The sequence below is a fragment of the Phalangium opilio genome, unplaced genomic scaffold, assembly GCF_054372755.1.
Source record: "Phalangium opilio isolate 3A_F unplaced genomic scaffold, DU_Popi_V2 ptg000041l_1, whole genome shotgun sequence".
Classification (NCBI taxonomy): Eukaryota; Metazoa; Arthropoda; class Arachnida; order Opiliones; family Phalangiidae; genus Phalangium; species Phalangium opilio.
In genome coordinates this window covers 3,598,721-3,610,853 of record NW_028324165.1, presented here as the reverse complement: position 1 = coordinate 3,610,853, position 12,133 = coordinate 3,598,721, and the positions used below count along the sequence as shown (strand labels likewise).

At 36.6% G+C, this 12,133-nt stretch overlaps 1 protein-coding gene across 4 annotated transcripts; it reads left to right on the top strand.

Annotated features, from left to right (window-relative positions):
- Nucleotides 1–1,977: 1,977 nt before the first annotated feature.
- Nucleotides 1,978–8,595, top strand: LOC149679409 (uncharacterized). Of its 4 annotated transcripts, none has more exons than XM_089835137.1 (9): nt 1,978–2,131; nt 3,952–4,171; nt 6,029–6,110; nt 6,171–6,233; nt 6,618–6,749; nt 6,832–6,968; nt 7,032–7,075; nt 7,314–7,577; nt 7,674–8,595. In XM_089835137.1, exons 3-9 carry the CDS (start codon nt 6,036–6,038, stop codon nt 7,823–7,825), a joined length of 867 nt encoding a protein of 288 aa, XP_089691263.1. In that variant the 5' UTR covers nt 1,978–2,131; nt 3,952–4,171; nt 6,029–6,035; the 3' UTR covers nt 7,826–8,595. The 4 variants fall into 4 exon arrangements, with proteins under 4 accessions (XP_089691263.1, XP_089691264.1, XP_089691260.1 ...); XM_089835138.1 differs by having other exon boundaries at nt 7,633–8,595; XM_089835134.1 differs by having other exon boundaries at nt 7,314–8,595.
- The last annotated feature ends 3,538 nt before the right edge of the window (nt 8,596–12,133 follow it).

Here is a 12,133-nt window from a genome sequence, read left to right as displayed (position 1 = left end):
AACCCTAGCTGATCGCCGCGTATATCTTAAAACCAAATAATAGATAAAAACGCATTCGCGTGAACCGATGGTGGAAGCCCTGCCATTGGGAGGCTAGACGTTTCTCGTAACCCTAGCCGCTCGCCGCGTATATCTTGAAACCAAACGATGACGGTGGAAAAGAAGCCAGAATGTACTGACCGGCGTCCATGTGGAATGGACAAAAGACCTGAAGATGGTGGTGCATAGAAGCTGGTGTCAATGTGGAATTGACGAAGAACAGAAGATGGTGGTGCATAGAAGCTGGTGTCAATGTGGAATTGACGAAGAACAGAAGATGGTAGTGTATATAAGCTGGTGTCAATGTGGAATTGACGAAGAACAGAAGATGGTGGTGCATAGAAGCTGGAGTCAAAGTGAAATTGACGAAGAACAGAAGTTGGTGGTGCTTGGAAGCAAGCACGTACAGACTAGTGTCCATGTGGGATGGACAAAGACTAGCAGATTGTGGTCCTTAGAAGCCAGTTAGTAAAGACTGGTGTTGGTAGATGAATGACCAAATTTCCGTGAACCGCGAACGCGTTCCGGAAATCGGGTATTTGTTTGCTCCGATTTGTAAACTGCGAACGCGGTCACGTGGGGTCTGACAGACAGAAGACACACACACACACACACAGACAGACAGACAGACACGGCCGGTGTAATACCTCTCCGTGACATACGTCACTCGGAGAGGTAAAAACCTTTGCAAGTAGCCAATTCCGAACACTCGATGAATTCTTTACTATTTACATTAAACGATGTGTTTTTAACAGACAATATTCAGCGGCATGCCACGTTTTACCGCTTTTTTGAAGCAGACGACTGAAGACGGCTTTGTTTGGTCACTTTCAGCGTGGGAAATAAGGCGGTGGCACACGGCAAATGACCAGTTTAAAATTGCCTGGACCAGTTTAAAAATTAAATCGGAGGGGGGGGGGTCAGTGGTCCACAGGACCACTAAGAAAATTCAAGGGTTTCCAGAGCCCAGACATTAGGTATAGTCTGTCAAACGAAACAAGAGCCCTGAGAAATTTGTCCAAATTGGTGTCGCCACCATCGACCCCATAGTACTTTATACTTGTTTTGTTTTGTCAATAGTCGTCTGTAATATAGTCTGCTATAAACAGATAGGCTTAATCGCAATAGAACCAATAAATTTTGCTATATATATTTAATATGTTTATGTTTCATGATTTTTTACGATCATCGAGTATTAAAGAATAAAAAACAAAATTAACGACAAGACACCAGTTTTACCTTCGTTGAACTAGCATTGCAATATATTTTAATGACATAAGTTAAAGTACTTGTCCATAAGTCTAAGTAGTAAGTAGTTCAGTATCAAAGCGTCTTCAGTCCACATCTTCATCAGAGTCTTCGCTGTCTTCTTGCATATTAATTTTAAGAGGTTCAATTATGGTTTCGATGATGGAATCTTTTTCCCAATACTCATGCATTATATTCTCGACGTGAACTTTATGAAATAATAAAACGTCACAAAACCAGAACCCTGAAGTACGAAATTGACGAGGTTGCTAAAAGTAGAGGTCACACGGTAGTGAGGATTCCACCGTACCATTGCCAGTTTAACCCGATTGAACTAATATGGGCACAAGTGAAGAACGACGCTGCGCAGCAGAATTCTGGTTTCAAACTCTCGACGGTCAAAGATGCAACATTGAGGGCCATTGAACGTGTGACACCAGAGAATTGGTGTAAGGCAATAGAGCACGTCGAGAATATAATGCATGAGTATTGGGAAAAAGATCCCATCATCGAAACCACAATTGAACCTCTTAAAAGTAATATGCAAGAAGACAGCGAAGACTCTGATGAAAACGTGGACTGAAGACGCTTTGATGCTGAACTACTTATGGACAAGTACTTTAACTTATGTCATTAAAATATATTGCAATGCTAGTTCAACGAAGGTAAAACTGGTGTCTTGTCGTTAATTTTGTTTTTTATTCTTTAATACTCGATGATCGTAAAAAATCATGAAACATAAACATATTAAATATATATAGCAAAATTTATTGGTTCTATTGCGATTAAGCCTATCTGTTTATAGCAGACTATATTACAGACGACTATTGACAAAACAAAACAAGTATAAAGTACTATGGGGTCGATGGTGGCGACACCAATTTGGACAAATTTCTCAGGGCTCTTCTTTCGTTTGACAGACTATAATACAGGGTGTTTCTGGAAAGTCTGGCACACATTAACACGCATGTTCCTTGGGTCAAAAGGAGTCCGAATGGTCCTATGACGTTTTGGGGTAAAGCGCTCCGTTGCGACGTTATGGGCGCTCAAAAGTAGGCCGAAATACAAGGAGATTTTGCAGAATTATAGCACTAGTATTGTGGTTTTGACCCAATTGTTTTCGATTATTGAGCATAAGGCAATGATCGAAATAAGTTCAAACCTAGTGGAAGACCGTGAACGTGTTAAACGGCCAAAAGCGCTAATCCCTTTGTTTTTATTAATGATTGTAATTAAAGGTAAGGAAAGTAGCTCAGATACTGGTTACTTGTTTGTTCAGCTGTACTGGTAACTGACCAGTCTTTTATTCTTTATTTGAATTAGACACATTACTTTTACAATAATTCGAATGAACCCCATTACTTTTACAATATTAATTCGAATGAACCCCTTAACCTTTACAATAATTCGAATGAACCCCTTAACCTTTACAATAATTCGAATGAACTCCTTACAATAATTCGAATGAACCCCTTAACCTTTACAATAATTCGAATGAACCCCTTAATTTTTACAATAAATCGAATCGAACCCATTAATTTTACAATAAATCGAATCGAACCCATTAGTTTTCCAATAAATCGAATCGAACCCATTAATTTTACAATAATTCGAAACGAACCCATTACATTTACAATAATTCGAATCGAACCCATTATATTTACAATAATTCGAATTGAACCCATTTCATTTACAATAATTCGAATTGAACCCATTTCATTTACAATAATTCGAATTGAACCCATTACATTTACAATAATTCGAATTGAACCCATTACATTTAAAATAATTCGAATTGAACCCATTACATTTTCAATAATTCGAATTTTTCCCCTGCTGTCTTGGTCTAAACATTAGGGTAGTTTTCAACGTCAGAAGTTGTAAGTTTTTTACAGACGGCTTAAATGTGTGTACCTTAACGTGCTTCATGGCGTACGCGCGCAAGTTTGCTTAAACGTTGATGGTGCCCATTTTGAATAATTTTCGTAGAACAATGTAATTGGGTTTCATTCGAATTATTGTAAAGTATGGGGTTCGATTCGAATTATTGTAAATGTAATGGGGTTCATTAGAATTATTGTAAATGTAATGGGTTCGATTCGAATTATTGTAAATGTAATGGGGTTCATTCGAATCATTGTAAATGTAATGGGTTCGATTCGATTTATTGTAAAATTTAAGGGGTTCATTCGAATTATTGTAAAACTTAAGGGGTTCATTCGAATTATTGTAAAGGTTATGAGTCTAATTCAAATAAAGAATAAAAGACTGGTCAGTTATCAGTACATCTGAACAAACAAGTAACCAATATCTGAGCTACTTTCCTTACCTTTAATTACAATCATTAATAAAAACAAAGGGATTAACGCTTTTGGCCGTTTAACACGTTCACGGTCTTCCACTAGGTTTCAACTTATTTCGATCATTGCCTTATGCTCAATAATCGAAAACAATTGGGTCAAAACCACAATACTAGTGCTATAATTCTGCAAAATCTCCTTGTTTTTCGGCCTACTTTTGAGAGCCCATAACGTCGCAACGGAGCGCTTTACCCCAAAACGTCATAGGACCTTTCGGACTCCTTTTGACCCAAGGAACATGCCTGTTAATTTGTGCCAGACTTTCCAGAAACACCCTGTATATTGTAATTATCCACGTCTTCAGTTTAGCAGACGACGCGGCCTGGTCAGTGGTCATGCACCTGTTTATTTATTCCAAGCCAGAGGGGTCGCTGGCCCAATGTCCAGCTTAAAACAAATCCTTATTTTCCACCCTGTCAAAGATCGTAACGAAGTCTGTGGCAGTCTGGGAAATAGCACACTTCCTCTGGTCCAAAACCAGTTTATTAATTGCTTGGACTAGTTTTTAAATTCAAGAAGTGGAGGTAACTGATCCTCGGGACCAGTTTATTAATTGCAAATCTATAGGAAAACAAAGGCTAGGACCAGTCCAGAGACCAGTTTATTATTTCAGACACTAGGGGGTCACTGGTCCAAAGGACTAGTTTAAAAATTATCATTATTTCCCCAGACCAGTGTGGGAAATAAGGCACAATCACAGGCCAATAGCCAGTTTAAAAATTACCTGGGTCAGTTTAAAAATTAAACGTTTTGGGGTCTACTGGCCCTGGTGGCCACTTAATTAATTCAAAGTTTTCCCCCCCTCAAGATTTTGGTTCATTAAATAAATACTATGGGATTAATCCCTAAAATTATCTCGTCTTTGCTTCTGTGCTGTTTGCTTGTTTGGCCTGAATTGTATATTTGGGAGTGGGATTATGGGTGGGTTTTGTATGTCTGTCTACGCTCTACACACAGTGTACAATCTGTAGATGAAGTGATTTTTGGCAGTTAGCTAAAGGGAAGATAATCTCTCGGTAGTCTTGTTTGGGTCTGGTCTTTAGGGAAAGGCAGCCTGCTGATTTTCACTGTATTAGCGTCCATGGGAAGATAACAATGGAGTGCCAACTCCCTCCCTACGGGTCGAATTTTTTAATTTAGCATTACTCAATAAAGACTAATAGTTCTTAATTTAGGACTCCAATATTTTGAAATACCCATACCTGTAAAAACTAACCTACTAAGCCTATGCCATAGCACATATTGTCATGAATAGATAATTTGGCCATAAATTACGAAAGCCTGATTTTTGAGGCTAAAAATGGTAGGTGGCCCTGTGGCCAGTTTTTTAATTAAAATACCTAGGCTCTAATGGCCACAGGTCCAGTTTTAAAAAAATCCTTATTTCCCACACTGCCCCAGACATGAGCGGCTAAATGTGCGCCGGTTTTTATTATTATCAAGTTTTATCAACTGAATAAATTTCCCCTTTTCCATAATTTTACTAAATAGAATATGTTTTTAACCCTAATTATTGGTACCTTTCCAAATTATGGCTAATTAGCTTTTTTATTGCCACCTTTTCCAAAAAATTGTTATTTTTGGTTTCTTTCTACCCTAAAAAGAGGCGCACTTTTAGCCATTCGTGTTTTCCTTAGTGAGAAATATTTTAGTAGGATAGTAGTAAAAATAGTAGTATTCACCCGTGCGCGGAAAAGCAAAACCTATGATGGAGAAAATGGGATAAAATTGCTACATTGTGCCGTGCGGACTAATTGTAGCAAAAGAAAATAATATTATAATTATTATTAATTATATTATTAATTATAATTATTATATTATTTTCTATTTTCTTTTGATTGTAGTAACAGTAAAGAATAGGGAGCTCATATTGAAAATATGCCTCCTGAGTAGTCAAACTGTCGCTATCTATAGTATTTTCTCCGTCATTCGTTTAGCTTTTCAGTCTAGAAAAAATAGTACTGTTTTTACTACTATCCCTCTCAAAAAAAAAATTCCCATTATCAAAGGCGACCTCCTAACTAAGAATGATCCCACATAATGATGTACATTCTTTCGGAAATATTAGACCCCTCACTAATCACAGTTCAACAACATTTTATAATGAATGTTAATTATACAAAATTATTTTATTTAAAATTTATATATACGAAGATCTGATTAGTTTTAACATGAAATAATTGAGTCGGAATTTTGACAATGCTCTTGCTCTTGCACTAATCAAACCTTTCAGCTTTGAAACTCTTTGTCTCACAAAGGTCATGGGAACGCTATAAACTCATATTAGTTTAAAATATAAACATTTTACTCCATTCCTTCGCTTGTTGTTCAAATAATGTTTCATGTTTCAAAACATACCTTCATTCAAAGTTTAATTTTAGGAAAGAAATGTGTCGACACAAACTGTCTTTACGCAAAGCCTATATGAATTTGGTCGATTCTCAAAGAGTTGTTCTCGGAGAGGTATTTGAGCAAATATTGTTCTACCGCGTGAAATTACAAAAAAACTGCGGTTTGTTTTAGGAAATGGATAAGAATGATTGTTTCTTAAGCAATGATGATAAAATGAAGAAACTGAGGAACAAGGTACTATTTGACCAAACGAGAAAACTTCCCAAACATTGTTCCCATAGAAAAAACATTACGAGGAAATCTGGTAGGAAAAACGAAGCAAGGGGCACTTTCACCATGCTTGAGCGAAAGCGCCCAGTTTTCTTGTCTACCGCCACTCCATGGCTGATGAACATTGAACTTTTTTAAATGTACTGCCAATGAAAAATTCCCCTCTGATTGGCTAAAAGCTCAGAGGGTTTGAGGTCCCTTGTTTTAAGCATCATTGAAAATAAGGACCTATAACGTTTTTTCGCGTCATTGGTTTCTCCTTTTTCTTCCTTGTCCCTTTAAAAGGCATTCTGTCTGAAGGTCCCATGGAAATCAGCTGTAGTAATGGAATCTTATTTGAATTTTTAGTTTGACGTTTTAATTTCAAACGTGAGAAAAGAGAGGATGGAAAATGAGCTAACTATTAATGAACAACGAGGTAAGATTGACAGGCTCAATAAGGTCAGAGAAGAATTGAAAAACAAAGTCAAAGATCTCAAGGTACGCGACATTGTTCATTTGATGAAAACGCAAATATGACGTTAGATATTCTTTAACCATTATAAATTGTTCAAAAAATTAGGAGAAAAATGGAGAAATTCAAAAGGCTAACGATGTATCAGTGAAAGTTGAACCAGTTGATTATGATTTAGAGCCAGATAGCCAAGCATTATCCCTATCAATTGCGGAACAGCAACAACCTCAATCTCAAAATGAAAGGTATTGCAAGAGAAAAAAAGGTATATTTTATTGTTTTGTTTTATCACAATTTTAATTGTATAGCTCGGAAGGAGTCCCTACTGAGGCCAGGAACCGCAAGCAGCCTGGTTTGTAAATTGCAGAATATTGCATTTTTAACGTTAATTTTTGGACTACGCATGAATATTACTAAGAGAAAAGAGATGAGATTCTGAGAATCTTTCACTCCTAGTCCCCACTGTGTAACGATCATTTTTTGAAAAGGGGTCGGACTAGCTCCGTCCACATCTCATAGAATCATCGCACTTTCCTTGTGTCGAATCTATAATTTCCAGATGTTACATGATTATTTCCTTATTTATGTAGGTAAATCCAAGGCAATTCATAATATTGAAGATGAAAGACTTGTTGAACTTCGCTCTAAAATTCATACTAGAGAACGAAGCTTCAAATGTGATCAGTGTGATTATGCAAGTAAGGAGAAGTATTATTTGATTAGGCATCGACGCATTCACAGTAGTGAAAAAGCCTTCAAATGTGATCAGTGTGACTACTTCAGCAAGATCAATCATCACTGGATTGCCCATCAATGCAAACACAGTGGGGAAAAACTCTTCAAATGTGTTCAGTGTGAGTATACTAGCACGCTCAAGTGTAATTTGATCATGCATCAACGCATTCACAGTGGTGAAAAACCCTTCAAATGTGATCGGTGTGACTATAAAGGTACGCAGAAGGCTCATTTGATCATACATCAACGCATTCACAGTGGTGAAAAACCATTCAGATGTGATCAGTGTGACTATAGATGCAGGCAGACGAGTTCTTTGCTCAGACATCAACGCATTCACAGTGGGGGGAAAACCCTTCAAATGTGATCAGTGTGACTATACTGGTAGAGATAAGAGCAAATTGATCGCACATCTACGTAATCACATTGGTAAAAAACCCTTCAAATGTGATCAGTGTGACTATAAATGTAGGCAGAGTAGTAATTTGATCGTACATCAGTGCATTCACCTTAAGGAGGAAACCTTTCAATTGTGATCAATGTGACTCTACCAGCACACGTTAGTCTAATTTGATCACACATCAGGGCGTTGATAATGGTGAAATACCATTCAAGTTTTTTCATTGTGAAGATGTATCATCACACCAACGTTGAAAGCACATGGGCGAATAGAATGGATTTGAAGGACTGGTAAAGATTAGAATCGAGGAATGTTTTTATTGTAAGGCCTATTTGTATAATGAAAAATTTCCAATGTTGTAAAATGAAACGATGTTCCTCTGACAAATTCCTTTTCCGTTACACGAACTATTGCGGGCAACACTTGTTCATGGTGTGATAAAAATTGCGCCCGACATTGATTATAACCCGAAACCTTTGTTAGCTTTTCATTTCAGATAGATTACATAACTGTAATTAGACATAGCTGTCTCATTGCCTATGAAATCTATATTTATTTTGATTTTTAAATTCATTAAAAACTATCACGGAGCAGCAATGATACCATTGTCCAATCTTCATTACAAGTAAATTCTCCTAATTCTGAAATAAAGTACGTTGATTTCTTGATGTTCTGTTTTTATTGTTTTATTGTAAATGGATTTTTACGAAGATTAAAATTTATAAAATCTGCTTAAATGATATCAGTTTTCAGATGGTAATTTCAATTGTAAAAAGTTACCTAACCTTTGGGGGGGGGCAACATGATACATAATTACATACAAAAAAATGAAAACGTTTATGCAAAATTACGGTTTTATTTATTTATTACAAGCACATGCTCACCAAAATTTATTTGTAATTCAAATAATATTTCTGAAAACAGTTGCGGATCCCCTGTTGTATGATTCTTAAAAAGCCACTTGTTCCTGAAAAATTAGATACAATGCAGCTTAAAGCCTGACAAAAGCTTAAAAACTATGGAGTTGGGATTATTGTCGTGATATACTACAGTAGAAAGTTGTTGAGTCAATTTTACATATTTCATTCGTCAAACTGACCTATCGATGGAAATAATGTACAGTATGAACACTTCATAGTTTACGAGATATCTACGCTGAAATACCTATTTTCTTCCAGTGTGAAATTGAAAATGATTCTATTTAATTTCAGAATTTCATTTAGATCGCGAGTTTAACGTTAAAAAACTTTCTGTGCTCCCATTTTTTTTCCGAGAGCCCGACAAGGAATTGAGCGAAGTTTTTTTAAAACGATTGCTATGATTGCTTAAAGACTTCAACGAAACAAGCTGTTGGCGCCGAGCACAGATCGAGTGAGCTCTGGTGAGTGGGACATAATTTCTTAAAAATAATCTTTTGTGAAATAAGTCTGAAAGCAGTTTTGACAATTATCCCGTCGCGAGTCCAGCCAGATCTTATGCTCTACATTCTGATTTGATGGTCTGCTAGTGGTTCAATGGAAATAGTTTAAATAGATTAATTAGCTAATTTTTTAAAAGATATCACCAGAAGTGGAACGGGATTTAGATATAACCCATTATGTCTTGAAGATATAGCATTTAGTTTTGGAATACCACATGTTGTTCACTTTTACTACATTTTATATCTAATTTAATTTATAATGTTTAATTTTGGAGTTTGAAGGTAAAATATTGATATTTTAATAAATTATCCATTATATATTTCTACTTTTGCAATTAAAGCGCTTAAAAATAATAATTTGTTATTTAAGTCTGAATTTAGTTTTGACAATTTTCCTGTCACGAGTAGAGCAAGATTTTGGTCCACGATAGTCTACAATCTGCATCACGCTGACCAGGACGACCGCCTTATTTCTACGTTATTAATCACGTTGTCTTGATCTACAGTTCTACACACAGTTTTCAAGGTCTGCTACGTTCTGGCTAATTGACGCCTTTATGAGACATACCTCATGCGATTGATTGAGCCGTTGATAAGATAATTCATTATAATAACATTAAGAGTATTCATTATAAATAGGTTTAATTATAATTAATCAAATATTCTAGTTCAATATAACAAATAACGTAATCAAAGGGCGGGAAAAGCTGACTGGGTTTGGTATTGAAATAATTTGTGTTTCAATTTGCTAGTTGGTTCAAAGGTCTGAAATTATTTTTACGTCGCGAGTTCGGCAGAATTTCAGTTCTTTTTTCCGAGCAAGTTTGCGTCGTTGAGTGCGTGATCGAGTGGGCTATGGTTTTTGAAAACTGCTGTCGCATATTTCTCGATGACGGTGATTGAAACTTGAAAGGCCGTCAATTTGCCAGAACGCAAAAGCAATTTGCAAAACCACCGTGGCCAAACTAGCCCAGAAAAACCGAACGGAAATATCTGCCGGACTCGCGCTGATATTTTTCCAGGGCCACCACCTTATTTCTCACATTCTCAGCCTGCTGAGTCTAGAGATTAGTCAGATAAGTATTGCATTATCTTCGCCAACATTATTATTACTGTTGGCAAAGGTTTTATCTAAATTCCACTCCAATAATAAAAATAATACCACCTCCAAGCCCGAGACTGGGAAACTTAGCTGTCTGCTAGTCATTCTTATCTTATTATGACGAGAGTGTCTATTCTCACCCCCGGGTGGAAATAGCCTACGCGCTATTCTCACCCCCCCCCCCGGGTGAAAATAGCTTATACGCTATTCTCACCCCCCCGGGTGAAAATAGCTTATACGCTATTCTCACCCCCCCCTGGTGAAAATAGTCTGAGTACTATTCCTACCCTACCACGTGACCGCACTCCCGCGTGACGCGATGCGGCCGAGAATATTTTGGCCAATCCTTGATTGAGAGCAGTCTGGGAAATAGGGATAATTTGTAAACTAGTCCTTGGGACCAGTGTGGTAGTATTTTTTAATAACATTAATTAATCTTACTCAAGAAAAACCCAAAAAGAGAAATAAATCAATTTTGTATTTTCTTATTTATCATATCTAATAAAATAAATATCCTAATACCATTTCAATTATTAACCGAAGAAAATTGCACATTCCGATTAATCTAATTGATTTTGGTCGCTAAGCAGTGTTTTAAACAACCCTGGGCCCCTGATCCAGAGATTTTCTGACCTGTTTGTGTATCCCTCCCACTGGACCCTGGTATAGCTATGGAGATGAGCAAATGATGATATGATGTTGATATACACTGGGTCATTACTCTATTGGCATCATAAAAAAAAGTGTTTTCAACTCTCGCCAACAGAACAGTGAAACATCCCATAACTTTATATGTGTATATAAGGATCTTTTTTGTATTCAAAAGTTCTCCCAACATGAACAGTTTCTATGGCAGTGGCTATAGCCCCCCCCCCAAATTCCAAACTTAGCCCCCCCAAAATAATCCGTAAACCCTACCAAAAAATTGCTGTTAGCAACCTAAAATTCTGTAGCAATATATAAAAAATTATAATGATAGATTCTTGAAGTTTCATCACTGCAGAGATGAATTTCAATACCAAACAGTAAAATTTTGAAGAAAAGAACAGATGGAGACAAGAAAATGTTTCATGTTCTTTCGGAGGGAGTCCCAATAGTGTGGACTAAAAGCTAACCAAAACTAAAAATAAACTTAAGACGAGTGAAAATCCTACATAATCGGTTCCGTAGTGGCGTCTTTAAAATACGAATAATTTCACGTTGACACGGATAGTTTAAGGTCTACACATTTTCCAATGAACCCATTAAGCAATTTTTTTTATTAATTTCTTATAATAACTAGTTCGCCCAGATTTAGCCCCCCCAAATTTAAAACCCTAGCGACGCTACTGTTCTATGGTTTAATTATAAAAGCAAGTTTTTACATTAGTGTCCAAAATAATCCTAACGTGGTCTGAAGTTAAACTATGGTGTCCAAAAATAGCTTATGGAAGTTGTTTTAGGTTTTCTAGCGTTATTTAGGGTAGTGACGTCCAATTCAGAACACTTTTTTAAAATTACATAATATAGCGTATTTTTGGCAATTGCAGATATTATTTGTGTTTGTAGACCTGTAGATCGAACCTTTGCGCATATTTTAAGCCCCTTTTCATCTTTCTAATGTAATTATTAAGCGAGAAAATAGGTTTTTCCCAAACTTTGTAGTTACGTCGTATTCGGAACAATTGCATCTAATTCGGAACTAGGGTGGTTTTAATCCGGAACAGGGGGGTTTTAATTCGGAACAGGGGGTTTTTAACTGGTAAAGGGTGGT

Bases quoted from the DNA above. Each gene is read 5' to 3' on its own strand.
- LOC149679409 (XM_089835134.1), top strand. From the start codon at position 6,036: ATGTGTCGACACAAACTGTCTTTACGCAAAGCCTATATGAATTTGGTC. The intron at 6,234-6,617 runs GTACTATTTGAC...TTGAATTTTTAG, and splicing joins TGAAGAAACTGAGGAACAAG to TTTGACGTTTTAATTTCAAA. The intron at 6,750-6,831 runs GTACGCGACATT...TCAAAAAATTAG, and splicing joins ACAAAGTCAAAGATCTCAAG to GAGAAAAATGGAGAAATTCA.